The sequence below is a fragment of the Xyrauchen texanus genome, chromosome 32 (genome assembly GCF_025860055.1).
Source record: "Xyrauchen texanus isolate HMW12.3.18 chromosome 32, RBS_HiC_50CHRs, whole genome shotgun sequence".
Classification (NCBI taxonomy): domain Eukaryota; kingdom Metazoa; phylum Chordata; class Actinopteri; order Cypriniformes; family Catostomidae; genus Xyrauchen; species Xyrauchen texanus.
Window position 1 is genome coordinate 9,013,782 of NC_068307.1, and position 15,670 is coordinate 9,029,451.

The window sequence follows — 15,670 nt, forward strand, 5'->3', positions numbered from 1 at the left end:
TATAAACCGATTTAAAAAAAATTAAAAATTAAAAAAATATATATATTGAGATAAATCATACTGATATAAAATTACTCATATCATGATATTAGATTTTGGTCATATCGCCCAGCCCATTTTCCTGTAATGTACAACTGAAAAAAAAAACTAATCACATACACTTGCATTGATGGAATTTTCAAACAGGCCAAGACTCTGTAATGGAATGTTCAGGATTTCAAAATCAAAACTAACTAACTAACTAACTAACTAACTAACTAACTAACTAAATAACTAACTAACTAACTAATCAACCAACCAACCAACCAACCAAATCACAGACCACATTGAACAGACTAGTAACAACTAGCGACCAGCCAGAACAGCCTGGAAACACCTAGAGACCGACATCCCTCCACCTCCCCATCTCCACCATAATATTAATCCTGTGCTCAAGCCCCTCCATTATGCACAGCACACCAAATCTGTTTACTTTAATATGCTCCAGACGTATATGAACCAGTGAACTGGTAAACTTATTGTATGTGTGAGAAATACACATATTTTACTTAAAGGGATAGTTCACCCAAAAATGAAATTCTCTTATGCCATCCCAGATGGCTTTATGACTTTCTTTCTTTTGCTGAACACAAACGTAGATTTTTAGAATAACATCTCAGCTCTTTAGGCGCTCACAATGCAAGTGAATGGTGATCAGGCCTTTGAAGCTCCAAAAAGGAGATAAAGTCAGCATAAATTATCCATCAGACTTCAGTGATTTAATCAATGTCTTCTGAAGTGATCCAGTTGGTTTGTGGTGAGAACAGAGTAAAATTTAACTCCCTTTTCACTGTACATCTTGCCATTGCAGTCTCTAGACACGATCATGGTTTGAAACTCTATTAAACTTCCTATTGCTTGATGCATGCGCAGAACCCTAGATGGCGCTATAGGAAGTGTAATCCAGCTTGAAATCATGATGGCCAAGGAGATTGCTGTCAATATGTACAGAGAAAAAAGCAGTTACTTTTTTGTCTGTTTTAACCCAATACCAACTATATCACTTCAGAAGACATTGATTAAACCACTGGAGTCTTATGGATTACTTTTATGCTGACTGATTATTTTGACCATCAAAGTTCTGGTCACCATTCACATGCATTGTATGGACCTACATAGCTGTCATATTCTTCTAGAAATCTTTGTTTGTGTTCTCCAGAAGAAAGTAAGTCATATATATATATATATATATATGGGATGGCATAAAGTTGAGTAGCCTAAATGTTTAGATACATTTTCATTTTTGGGTGAACTATCCCTTTAAGGGGCTATTGACCTAAACACCTTTGGATGTGACCTAACTCTAACCTAACAGGGACCACATTGGGGGTGTTTTTTTATTTGTATCATAATATACATATATATATATATATATATATATATTATGCACATTAAATCAAAACGTATATATATATACATATATATACGTTTTGATTTAATGTGCTGAGTAACGTACTTTCCCCACCGTGTCCGATATTACAATCAGTGCGTGGGCATTGTCGATATGGCTTCGAGATATGAAATTAAATTCAAATTAAAAAAATAAAATGAAATCGGAGCACCACCTGAGTCTTCTCCACCCATCTACCAGTGATGCTTGATTCAACTTCCCGCGTCTGCTACCTGCGCAGATGTCAACAGCGCAATTGGGTTCTAGGTTGCCAGATTGAGGTCATAAATGGGGTGAAATTTGTATGATGTGTCGATTGTGTGAGTAGGATGCGTTTAATACAAGATCTGGCAACTGGACACCCTTGGAATAATATATTGATCTGATTATTCATCAAACGATGTTTGGGCAATACAAATTACGGGAGTTTCCCGGAAGAAATTACAAAACGGGAATGGGCGGGAGATGGGTGTGAAATACGAGAGACTCCCTGGGAAAACGGGAGTGTTGACAGGTAAGGTTTTAAAAACGCAGATACAGAAGGTTATTTTATCCTACTGCAGAGACTTATGTCAGGCTCTATTGGATGCTGTTACCTATTTCGGCCACTAGATACTGCTATTGTACCTCTCAAACTGAACCGTCTGTCTTTACACTCCAATGAGAACTGGGCTTTGACGTGAGTTTTGACTGAGAAGACACCGAAAACCACAGAAAAGCGATTCGCCAATCAAACAACCCGGTCAGTCAGCAGAGCGAGAGAGAGAGATTAAGAGCGTGTATCATTTGGATTAAAATGAAAGCGTTCGTCATTTGGCTCTGGTCAATGCACTGAACGGGAAAACGCCGCCTGATCGCGATCTATCAAACAACACAACAATTCAGCGCACCGATCCGCCCAATAATAAACGAAAAGGACTATGACCGCACACAGTTTAGCGACATAAGCGATGCAAGAGGCCGTGCACACGGTATGTGATGTGATCTTTCCTTTATTCTCACAGAGAGCGCGCAGGTACAAATGTTTCTTATTTATGTACGATTATATGTTTTTTACTCAGCAACTGTGAATTCTCCTAAAATCGTTTAAGCGTGGATTGTGCTTCCCAATACAGCGCTGCTTTCAGTGTAATGTTGAATAGCTGGGACGTTCCTACAATTCGGTTCCTTTTTGGGGGTTGAAACTTTTGACAAATTGATCATACTTTCATACTAAGTGATCATACTAAGTATATTCATGTTTAATCATTAAAGGGACTTGATACAAAGATGTTATTAGTAGTACAGGTCAAGCTTAATGACTGAAAAACAGGGTCAGGGTGGACAACAACAGCGTGGACATTCACTTGGTATAGCCCCTACATGATCTGTTGATAATATTTTGCTTGCATATTTGTAAACTGACACTGGTTTTTATTTCTGTTAACATGACTATATTGAAATGTTAATTTCCACAATATCTTCCATTAACAGATTGGACATATTATGCTTGGTCCCACATGACTAACATCACAAATGAAAGAAAAACATGAATAATATAGACTAGTTTTACACTTCAAATGACTCCAACATTATTTAGCTGAATAGCTGTTGTCATCTCCAGTGTGTGCCGTAATTTCATAACAAAGATCTTCAATTAAAGGTCACTAGATCATGACATAATGGAGTCATGAAAAAACCCCTCCAATGCCACCAGTGAATACACATTAGTGAAAGAATATAATTCTAAGCATGGAAAAAAAAGGGTAATCTTTGACTGGTCAAAGATATTTGATATACAGCTCTGACACTAGTGCAATAAATTACAATTATTTAAAATTTGACTTAACTCCACAGTATTGTGCAACATTTTAAGTAGTGTTTATTCTTTTTTGCAAGCCTATTCAAATTGTTATCTGTTGAAAGTATTATAACTTGTAACTTATACTTAACATAACTTGTATGTGGAATTTAAAAGGCAACAAATTGCAGAAATGACCCAGCTGCTTTTACTATTTATCTGCTGTATTATATTTTAAAACTGAAGGCCTTTTAAAATCCCATTGAACAAGTTTAGGCTTTTGAGCTCCAGAAAACATTTAGTTTATTATTTAGTTAGCAGTCAAATAAAAAAACAAAGAAACTATACATTGTAATATTGTTTATAGTTGTGGTTATTATGCTTATTCTAAGAGAAACAATTTTAAGACAAATGACTTGTAAACTACAGCATGGATATACTGTAAACAGAAAAAGGCATGATGATGTCTGTTGCTATCTAATGACTTGATGTTATACATTGCCTATTTTAAACTCAGCATCTTGACCATTAAAGCAGCCATGCTTCCTTGATCTTTTGACATACAAGAGGTCATTATACTATGAAAACATGTCATGAACTCAAAACGTCCTCCTCGCTGCTAAAAGAGCAATTTTTGAATCCAAGCTTCCCTAAGGACACGTTCTCTTCTTCCACTATATTGTGATGTCACACTGTGGTAGGCATTTGCATTTGAACGCCCCCATAACAACACATAAATGCCTACTTTATCCGTAGCCAATAGTGGTGAGTAGTGAGATGGTAAGAAAAGAGCAGGAGAGTCAAATCCAGACAGCCAATCAAAACAGTGGGTGTTTACTGTCAAATCTTAAAGGAGAGGTAGCACCAAAACCAAGAGTGTCTGACAGAGGGTCAGAATGAGGGTGGAAAATTATGTATGATTAGTTATATATGATTACTAACATTATAAGTGAATCTCAAGGAACTTAGTTTTTTTTTCAAAATCACAAAAACATGCATGTCATGACCACGTTAAGACCTATCTACTCAACAAGCATAAACACATTTTAGGCTCAAATAATTACAGTACATTTTACAGCAAGTTATTGGCATTAATTATGATGACTAAAACAAAATGTCAGCTTTTGTATGTTACTAATGTAAATGGGTTTTACAATTGAAGTGGTGGGAAGATGTGAAATAGACGTTTACACTGCCATACAGTTTTTCTATCCATGAAAGGACAAACACACACACATATATATATAACACTGGAAACTCAGTTGGGATTAAGCATCAGGGCCAACTTTATTCAAGATATCAAGCCGAACACAAATTGTAATGATGATTTGCAATGTTTTGTAATTAAGAGAATTTTCATTAATTTATGATATAAGCCTTGTTTCAGGATAAGGTCCTTTTATGTGCATGTTTCATCTCAACACGACAGTTTGGAATTGGGCCCAGACGTTCACCTGTATTTTCTTTTTTTCCCCAGTGTGAATAATCTCTTGTGTTGTACCTCTGAAACCACCCACACATTTGATGCTCCGACAAAGCTTCAAGTGGGGAAGACAAGACCAGCCAGACATGTTTGAGAAAGGGCAATGTCACTTCTGAAGCAGGAACTGGAAAATCTATTGAAACTACATAGAAACTAGCTGTGATGTTGTGAAATTGAAAGACATTCTTGGCTATTCGGTTAGAGGTGCCATGCGTTTCTTAGTGTTATCTTGCTGTGGGATTTATATTTGCTGTGGTCCCATTATTCTTAAAGTTGTTATTTATTAAAAAAAAAATTGTCTTGTGATAATGGAATGATTTTAATTATTTTAAAACATAACATTTATGGTGACACAGATAGCAGAGAATAGATGGGGTGCTTGAGTAGTACTTGGTGTGTGTGCGTGCAGAGTGCTCTTGGGCTCAAGCACCCACGGAAAAGCACAAGATATTCCCCATTCATTTACTCCATTGTCATTTCAACATTAACAGATTGGGTGATTACCTGACAGATGTACTGTATCTTTCAACATATCCTCTGATGTTCATTCATGTTTTTTTCATGCTAGAAGTCATAGAGAGAGAGTGTTGTGCCCCACTTCGATTAAATGGCCAGCTAACATGATCTATCACACTCTGCATTAAAGTTTTGTGATCAAATTGACAAGTAATTTCAAAGCTGAGACCAAAATCATGTTTCTTCGAAAACTACTTATGACTCAAATTATGGAGTGTGTCATATTTGTGGATATTTACTTAATGGTAAAATAGTAGGCTGTATATAATATACAGTCTAAATTCAATTTGGGACAATCTCTGGGATAGACGGTCTATTTTTTTTTACCCAACAAACTGGGGAGTTCCGATGTTCTGTGCACTCCGATAACATCATCAGTGGATTATTGCATCACAATTCGCATCACAAATCGCATAACGCATTATACAACAACTTACTGCATATCGCATTATCCAACAACTTCCTGCATAACACATTTTCCTCCATGTTGTGCAGCCCCTATGCCTTAGTCAACTTTCATTTTAATTGTGACAGACTAAATTTGACTGTTCCACTGATGAAAAAGTTCATGCGGTTTTGTAACAACAATGAATTTTCATTTTTTGGTGAACTATTCCTCTAATGGTTAGTTTTGATTTTAGTCAGTTGACTGTTTGTTTTGCATTTGCCACAGTGATTTGCTTTTGTCTTTCTCACCAAATGCCACAGAGACAGAATGTTAACTGATAGTCCGAATGTGCACAAACTCAAACAGCCATCTGCCTGTCAGGTCAAAATACAGTTGGCTGGTCTAGAGGTCTTTGAATAAATACTAGAGTGGGAAGAGAAGGGTATGGTGATGAAAGACCTAAACCATCATACGCACAAGCCCAGATCAGCTGGCTCTAGCATAAGTGCACACCCTGGGCATGGATGAAGCCATGATATTTGTTGGTGGGTGGGTGTGTTGGGGGAGGGGTGTAAGTGGGGGGAAAGGGATGACAGCGGTCTCTTTGTCTCTGTCTCTCAGAGCCGTGTGAACGTGTCTCAGTTGGCCCTGCCTCACGTGACGCGGCTGTCCTCACCCCTCCCTTCCCTTTGTTTGTCCAATCTGGGAGCCACCCCTGATTGAATGGGATTATATCCCAGCAGGGGTTTGATTCTGGGGGCCTGTATCTGGCTGGCCTGGGGTCCCTATGGAACAATGTAGATCCACCAGCCTTGCCACCCCTTCTGTCTTGCCGCTCCCCTCCGGCCATAGCTGAGTCATGAGACTCTGTGCTGGAAGGCCACGGGAGGCCGGTGCTCCTGGGAATGGAGAACAACCTAGAAAATGCTGCCTAAAAGGATATACATTCATTCGTATTTGTACAATCCATCTGTTGGCATGTTATAATTGTGTATTCTCTTAAATCCATGAGTCTATACAGAAATTAAACAAGTGCCTAAATTAATTGCTGATGAAGGTCCTAAGAACATCACTGTCAAGTCAGTAAATACATCTCGGATGATCTGAAAAACAAGTTTTGTTTATGTTCAACTTATTTAAATGAAAGTATTATCCAGAGGCACACTGGTTTTTGAATGCCTTGGGTCAAAATATGGAGCAACAGAGGGTCCAAGAATGTCTTTCAGACAGATGCTTCTTTTGTTTTGGTGCCACTCTTCTGCCGTAGGGTGTGAGAATTTCCTACAGTTGTGTTTGTGGGTGGAGGAATGGACCCCCTGCCACTGTTGCCATATTATGAAGAAAGCGACAGGTCACAAATGGTCAAATGCTTGTGTCTTCCACCACATCTAACATTTGCCAGACCTTTTGAGTTGTGGTTAACCTTTTTGATGAGCTGTGGGCCATAGAATTTTATATAAGTGGAATACCGTAAAACATTCTGGGGTCTAAGACTAAATCCAAGACTAAACCTTGTTGTCTCAGCAGGACTTCTGGTCGATTTGAATTTTGAGCTTAGCATCTGTCCAGCTGTGGCTCCGCAGGAACTGGCTCTTAATACGCCACATCAGTCTCTGAGCTGGGGAGAGCACAGCTTCCCCCCCACTGCAAAGGATCCGTCCTTCTGCACTGATGACTTTGTCGAAAGAGAGAGAGGGGGGATCAGATTGGCTCTGTCTTTTGCTGAGCAAGCAGAGACAAAAGAGACAGATGATCAGAACCAAAGATCTTCAAAGCCAGAGGAACACCTGTGAGCTCCTCTAAACACAAACCTAGCATCTGTGACTGAACATGTGTCACTTTGATCCATTTGTGATTTGAAGAGGTTCAGTAGATAGTCATGTAGTTACGGATTGTTTACACAAGCATTTGTTGTTATTAGTGGTGCTTGCAATTAAAATTGCTCAAACATAGGGTTGGGCATTCGAACAAACCCCAAAGTATTTCACTTTGGCACGTAAATTAGCCCACACATTTGTGCTATGGACATGAATGCACACCTTTACATCTTATACCAATAATGCTTAATAAGCTGGCAACATGTCTGGTCATGTAAATATCTTAAACAGGTTTTCTTTATCAGGGAAATGTCATAAATGTTTCAAGCAAAAACACAAATTATGTTAGCTGTAAACAGAAGATAAAAGGTTTTTATACATATGTTGCAATCTATCAGTGGTTGTAACAAGAGCACATGTTCCTTATTCTCCACCCTTATCTCTTCACAGAGCCCAATGAACTTGTGCAACCCCTAGTGCCACTGAGCTCCTTCCTGCGTTCTTCTTGTGCACTGCAGCACCCCCTATAGGAACATGTCTGCAGCGCAAACACAAAATGATCGGGAGCAGCGTTGGGGCTGTCTGGAATCTCTGGGCCTCAGCCAGAGGGAACTGGTCCTAGCGGAAGCACTGCAAATGGAATACGATGCCCTTGCCCTCCACCGACAGGACAAGGGTCCGGGAAGTACGCTACCCACAGACACCAGCAAGTCGTCCCCCTCGAGGAGTGAGCCATTCATGCCTAGATGCGTTCCCAGTCCTCCTTGGAATAATTTGCAACAGGGTGTGTCAGGATCTGACCCCATCCTCAATCATGTTCAGCCCGAGATGTCGAACCTCTCACGTTCCGTTGGTGACTCTCACAGCTATAGTAAAGAAACTCGTTACATTCTGGATGAATGGGAAAATGACTTTGAGGGAACGTCACAATTGCTAACGAAGGGACTCCCTCTAGATGAGCCTCCACCAGTGCCACCCAGAAACCCCATCCCCCAAAATGATCCATTAATTGTCCATCGAAACTCATCTCCACAGGATGTTAACTTGTTCACTCCAGAGGTGGACCAGCCAAAGCTTTCATCCGGAGACACTCTTAACTTCGATAACCTCAATGACTCTCTGAGCAAGCTCAATGCAGATTGGCCATCACCTCGAAACCGAAGAGTAAACGGGGACAAATCAGGGAAAGCAGTAGCTCGCAGCAACACCCTTCCACCTCAGGTTCCCCCCCGCAGCTATCTTCCAGGGCAGAAGAGCACTAGAAGCCAGCGCAGAGTGTCAGTTGATCCGGTGAGCAATCTATCGTCTTGACATAGTATTTCTTGAAACTTTAACGCATATTTAATATTTTATTTCCAATGGTATCCATTAAGTGGGTTTGGATGGCTAAGTGTTATTTCTGAGAAAGTAGATTTTCAACAGAATTAGCTGAAATATTTCACTTCATGTAAAGGTTTAACGAAATGGTTTTATCCTGTGTTGACATATTTCCTCTTAAAACATGATGTTAGATATCATTAGCATTTAGTTTACGTCACAGCCCAACAAAACCATGATTTGCTACTTACTATTGCTTGACAAAGGTAGGTAACTTTTATTGGAAAACTTTCAGTATACATACCACCCAATTTTTTTTTTTTTTTACCTCAAGATGAGTTGATATTATTGGTCCATTGTCCTGGAATGAAATACATTTATCTGCTAAAAGTTTATTTGTCAATATTTACGAGAACTTGCATATAGATAGCCTCAAGGCTAATAGACTAGAAGCTATAAAGCTTTGCTTTGAGTTTGATTTATGGTATATTCTATAAAATGTGTATTATTTAAAAAAAAATTATAATAATAAAAAAAGGTAATCACTTACAATCATTTATGATTTTTTTGTTTTGTTGACTTTTTAAGGTGTCTCTGGGGACCAGGCCTAATGGCTTTGGCTATGAGCTCTTTCAGGTATCTGAGGAGAGGGATGAGGAGGTGGCAGCCTTCTGTCATGTACTTGACTTGTGAGTTACTGCTTCATATGTTTTTCTCACCAATATCTTTCATATCTAGTTCCGAAGTCTCGAACTTGAATAGTGTAATGGAGCATCAGTCAATGAATAATGATGGAATAAATATCTGCGGTACTTTGTTACATTTCAGTTATATACTGTAGTTGACTTTGTGTTTTGTTTCCAGTTGAACACAATTATATTTTTATTAGGACCGTGCTTTAAATTTTTTTTAAATCCTTTCCTGTTTCCGTCAGGCTGCGATCGGCGTACCCATACAATGATTGCTCAAAAAATGCAGGCTTTGTGTGGAGCCCATGTGTGGCACAGGTGGAACTGGGGGTTCAGCAGGGACTGGGGGTCAGCATCAAGGTCACTGTTTACAGTGACCACTTCAGAGAGCCGCTTACCTTCTCTTGTGATGGTAAGAGCTGAACTGCATTCAAATATCTGTAACCTCACAATGAAGTCAATCCAACTTAGTTTGAAGACAATAGAATATAAAATTAGTGGATTTAAATAAATGGCTCATCCATAAAGGAAAATTCTTGTATTATATACTCACCCTCATGTCTTTTTGAACCTGTGTGCTATTATTTGTTTCCATGGAAAACAAAAGGACAATTTGTTTTTGAAGAATCTTTATACATCTTTTGCAATACAATACCATTTCATAGTGACTGTGGCTGTCGCTGTCAAGCTCAGCAAAGGGGAAGATTAGTGAATAATGACATAAGTTTGGTCTGTTCTTTATACAAAGCTATCATATGGTTTTAGAAGTCATTTGGACAACTTTTATTGTGCTTTTATGGTGTTTAATTGTCCTTTTTGGAGTTTGACATACAGTACTGTGCAAAAGATTTCATCAGTTGTTGAAAATGTATAGTGAGGATGTTTTAAAAACAAAATTAATATTTAGTTTGACCTACCAATGCCTTTAAAACTGCACCAATTCTCCTGGAAGAATTGCACAGTTTTTCAAGGCTGTTCCGGACATCTTTGAGAACTTGACACAATTCTATGTATTTAGGAGGTCTCAATTGCTTCTATCTCTTCATGTAATCCCAGACTGACTCAATGTTGCGATCCGAGTTCTGTGTGGGCCATTATATCTTTTATAGGACTCCTTGATCTACTTAAATATGCTAAAGGCATGTTTGGAAATCTAAAATTTATATTTCTTATTGACGCACTAAAGCAGAAGATCTAAAATAACCATCTTAAAATGTTTTATTAAATATCTTAAGTACATAATACTTAATCAAAGTATTGTACAAGGTCTCTATGAAATGTTATATTAATCACAGCATACAGGTTTGGAACAACATGAGGTTGAGTAAATGAGACTGCACTTTCACTTTAGAGTTCACTATTCCTTTAAGATCATAAATATTTAAACATTCTGCATCAGCTCAGTCTTAATTTTGGAGCCATGTCGACACAATGACACCACATCCTGAAACTTTTGGACTGGCCCGTGAATCCCATTGGAAAAACTGGAGAAGCTCTGGCCCCTGAATTCTCTTAATAGCATTACACTGAGAGGGCATTCTGCCAGCCATCTGTTTTGTGTTCTCAATTAAAAGAGCCAGCTTTTTATTCACTTGCCATGGAAGAACACTCTAAAGCTGCCTCCCATACACACAAACACTCACACACATACACACACACACACACACACACAAACAGATATGGCCTCATGCGGAGCGATTAGAGAAGGGTTCGAGAAATCTGTAGTGAACATGTTTTCACTCTCACTTATTCACTGTGCTTGTTTTTCTATTGTATTTCATTTGTTGGCTTGATTAGCCTCACAGATGCCCTTTGCCATGGCAAGCTGCCACTGTATGATGAATGTGGGTTGTGGTGCCATTCTTACACATGAGTCTTTTATAGACCATGACCAGCTGTGAAATATGCTAAATGTGGTTGAAAAATGCTCAACTCAAAGTAAAATTGGGGCTTATAAAGATGAGCTGGATTGCCAGGTAGTGATATAATTTACTGGATGTATTCTTTCACACACTTTATTATCTGTGGATTTAGAACATTTGAAGGTGAATTGTGTAATATGTTCACCACTAGAGGCACCAAATGGAATTGCAAACTGAAACTGAAGCAACTAACATAGCAAGCTCCCAAACATGCCATCATCTGTAATTGGTCAGACAAATGGATAGTCTCACTAGATATTCACACTGCATTGGCAGTCAATTGGAGTCAGTGTTGTTGTGTCAGACCGCTCAAACAAACAGAGGAATATTGAAAACACCACAGAGCCTTTCTGTTTACATTGGGGAAATTAACCTACAAAGGGCCTACTTCTAGTTGGCTCTGCACATTTAAAGGAATATTCTAGGTTCAATACAAGTTGAGCTTTATTGACAGTTTCTGGCATAATGTTGATTACCACAAAAATTATTTCAACTCATACCTCCTTTAAAAAAAAAAAAAAGAAGAAACAAAAATTGAGGTTATATTGAGGCACGCACAATGGAAGATAATGGGAAAAATGTTTTTGAGGGTTTAAAGGCAGACATGTGGAGATTGTAATTTTAATAAAATCACTTACATTTAGTTATTCTGTTAACCTGTTTATTATTGGAGACGTAAAGTTGTTTAAATCATCGTTTTTATGGTTATTTTAGGGTTTGCATTATGTTGTCATGACAAAAGTTGTAAAATTAGATATAACTTTTCACAGAAAAGGTTAGTTAGCATGTTAACATGCATATTGTTAACGTCCTGTGGCTTTACTTTTGAAACGGTGAGTATTTTAACAATTATGGATTGGCTCCTTTTGACTTCCATTGTAAGTGCCTTGCTGTAACCCAGATTTTAGCTTTTTTTTTTTTTTTTTTAAGGAAATAAGGGACAAATTAAAATTATTTCTATGGTAATCAACATTGTCACAAATGCTGTTGACTGAGCTTAACTTGAATTAAACACTGAATATTCCTTTTAAACTGGGATAGACAAAATAATTGTTTTAACTTTCAAACTTGTCTTAGAAATTGGTCATTTTGTCAATGGAAATGTCATCAGGTTTAGTTTCTTTCCTTGCAGTCCTTTTTGCCATGTCCTTTTTCTTTGGGTCCATTTATCATATTAGACTTCAAGAAATAAAATTTAAATGAGCTTGTCCTCAGTATTCACATTCTGAAAACCCAATTCATTACTGAGAGTAGGGAAGAAACAGAGGTGAGAGAAAAAGAGATTTTTTTTCTCTGAAATGTGCTCCCACTGTGACCGCAGTGCAGTACATCTGCCCATTCAAGGTGTAATTTATGGGTAGGGTGGATTAACCTCTTTCTGGTTCATCCTTATCAATGCTCATTTTTTCACATCCTCCGTGAATTGAAGAACATTAAAAGGACATTTCCCATTTTTCTAGCTTTCTCCGTTATCCACTGACTGCATTCAGATTAGTAGGTGGTTGTTTGCTGTATCAGGAGCATATGGCAGCATGTTGATTTCCATGAAGGGCTGCACAGTGATGTCACTAATTGATGATACTTTATTGATCCAGCTATGGATAAGCCAATACCTCTCTGTGCACTTCTGTCTTTCTTTGTGTGACCAGTTTGAATCCACAGTCTTTTGTTACCAATAAATATAACTGACTTCTATTTTGATAGTGTTTGGGAAGTTAAACTATAGTTAAGCGACTCTTTAGAAATGCTACATTACAAGATGAATGAAAATTCTCTCATCATTCACACTCATGCCATTCCAGAAATGTATGACTTTCTTTCTTCTGCTGAACACCAAGATTTTCTCTGCTCTGTAGCTCCTTACAATGCAAGTGAATGGTGACCAGAATTTTAAAGGTTCAAAAAGCACATAGAGGCAGCATGAAAGTAATCCTTACGACTCCAGTGGTTAAATCCATACCTTCAGAAGCGATATGATAGATGTGGGTGAGAAACGGATCCATTTTAAAGTCCTTTTTTATTGTAAATTCTCCTCCCTACCCAGTAGGTGGCGATATGAATGAAGAATGCGAATCACAAAAACAAAAGATGCATGTGAAAATGAAAGTGGAGATTTGTAGTAAAAAGGACTTAAATATGGACCTGTTTCTCCCTCATATCATATCGCTTCTGAAGATATAGATTTAACAACTTGAGTCTTATGGATCATCCCTTGGGCCCACCACCCATTGGAGGAACCGCAGGAGTCGGGTGCGCTGTCATATGGGCGGCAGTGAAGGCCGTGGGCCACGACGGACCAGACCCGGGCAGCAAAGGCTTGCTCTGGGGACGTGGAATGTCACCTCACTGGGGGGGGAAGGAGCCGGAACTAGTGAGGGAGGTGGAGCGTTACCAGTTGGATCTGGTGGGGCTTACATCGACGCACAGTTTTGGCTCTGGATCCATACTCCTGGATAGGGGATGGACTCTATTCTTCTCTGGAGTTTCCCAGGGTGTGAGGCGACGGGCGGGTGTGGGGATACTCACGAGTCCCTGGCTGAGCGCCACTACGTTGGAGTTTACCCCGGTGGACGAGAGGGTCGCCACCCTACGCCTACGGGTTGTGGGGGGGAAAACTCTGACCGTTGTCTGTGCATATGCACCGAACAGCAGTTCAGAGTGTTCTGCCTTCTTGGAGACCCTGAATGGAGTCCTGAATAGGGCCCCAGTAGGGGACTCCATAGTGATGCTGGTTGATTTCAACGCACACGTGGGAAATGACAGGGACACCTGGAAAGGCGTGATTGGGAGGAACGGCCTCCCTGATCTGAACTCGAGTGGATGTTTGTTATTAGACTTCTGTGCTAGTCATGGATTATCTATAACAAACACCATGTTCGAACATAAGGATGCTCATAAGTGTACGTGGTACCAGAGCACCCTAGGCCGAAGGTCGATGATCGATTTTGTAATCGTTTCGTCGGATCTGGGGCCATATGTTTTGGACACTCAGGTAAAGAGAGGGGCAGAGCTGTCAACCGATCACCATCTGGTGGTGAGTTGGGTCAGGGGGTGGGGAAAGACTCTGGACAGACCTGGGAAGCCCAAGCGAGTAGTGCGGGTGAACTGGGAACGTTTGGAGGAGGTCCCTGTCCACGAGATCTTCAACTCACACCTCCAGCGGAGCTTTTCAGGCATCCCTGCGGAGGTTGGGGACATTGAACCGGAGAAAAGCTTCCATTGCCGAAGCCGCGGTGGAAAGCTGCGGCCTCAAGGTTTTAGGTGCCGCAAGGGGTGGTAACCCTCGAACACCGTGGTGGACACTGGTGGTCAGGGAAGCCGTCCGACTGAAGAAAGAGGCCTTCCGGGATTTGTTGTCCCAGAGGTCTCCGGAGGCAGTTGCAAGGTACCGACAGGCCCGAAGGGCTGCGGCCTCGGCCGTGAGGGAGGCAAAGCAGTGGGTGTGGGAAAAGTTCGGAGAAGCCATGGAGAAGGACTTTCGGTCCGCACCAAAGTGCTTCTGGAAAACCGTCCGCCACCTTAGGAGGGGGAAACGGGGAACCATTCAAGCTGTATACAGCAAAGATGGGATGCTGTTGACCTCAACTGAGGAGGTTATTGGGTGGTGGAAGGAACACTTTGAAGAACTCCTAAATCCCAACACACCCTCTATGGTAGAGGCAGAGCCGGAGGATGATGGGGAATCAGATTCTATTTCCCTGGGGGAGGTCACTGAGGTAGTCAAACAACTCCGCAGTGGCAAAGCCCCGGGGATTGATGAGATCTGACCAGAAATGCTGAAAGCTTTGGATGTGGAGGGGGTGTCATGGATGACACGCCTCTTCAACATTGTGTGGAAATCTGGGACAGTGCCTAAGGAGTGGCAGAACGGGGTGGTGGTTCCCCTCTTCAAAAATCCCTTCTTAGTGTGTGCCAACTACAGGGGTATCACACTTCTCAGCCTCCCTGGTAAAGTTTACTCCAAGGTGCTGGAGAGGAGGGTTCGGCCGATTGTCGAACCTCGGATTGAAGAGGAACAATGCGGTTTTCGTCCTGGCTGTGGAACGACGGACCAGATCTTTACTCTCGCAAGGATCCTGGAGGGGGCCTGGGAGTATGCCCATCCGGTCTACATGTGTTTTGTGGATCTGGAGAAGGCGTATGACCGGGTCCCCCGGGAGATACTGTGGGAGGTGCTGCTGGAGTACGGGGTGGGGGATCCTTCTTAGGGCGATCCAATCCCTGTACATCCAAAGCGAGAGCTGTGTCCGGGTCCTCGGCACGAAGTCGAGTTCATTCCATGTGGGGTTGGTCTCCGCCAAGGCTGCGCTTTGTCACCAATCCTGTTTG

At 40.5% G+C, this 15,670-nt stretch overlaps 1 protein-coding gene across 2 annotated transcripts in view; it reads left to right on the forward strand.

Moving 5' to 3' along the window:
- The first annotated feature begins 2,118 nt into the window (after positions 1-2,118).
- The window catches only part of pik3c2b (phosphatidylinositol-4-phosphate 3-kinase, catalytic subunit type 2 beta), a 59,010-nt gene continuing 45,458 nt past the window's right edge, over positions 2,119-15,670 (forward strand). Inside the window, exons 1-4 of one of the 2 annotated variants that reach the window (XM_052101806.1) lie at positions 2,119-2,444; positions 7,864-8,703; positions 9,319-9,419; positions 9,665-9,831. In XM_052101806.1, the coding sequence (XP_051957766.1) occupies positions 7,948-8,703; positions 9,319-9,419; positions 9,665-9,831 (1,024 nt within the window). In that variant the 5' untranslated portion in view covers positions 2,119-2,444; positions 7,864-7,947. The remainder of the gene's footprint in view (positions 2,445-7,863; positions 8,704-9,318; positions 9,420-9,664; positions 9,832-15,670) is intronic. The other variant, XM_052101805.1, reaches the window with a different exon arrangement.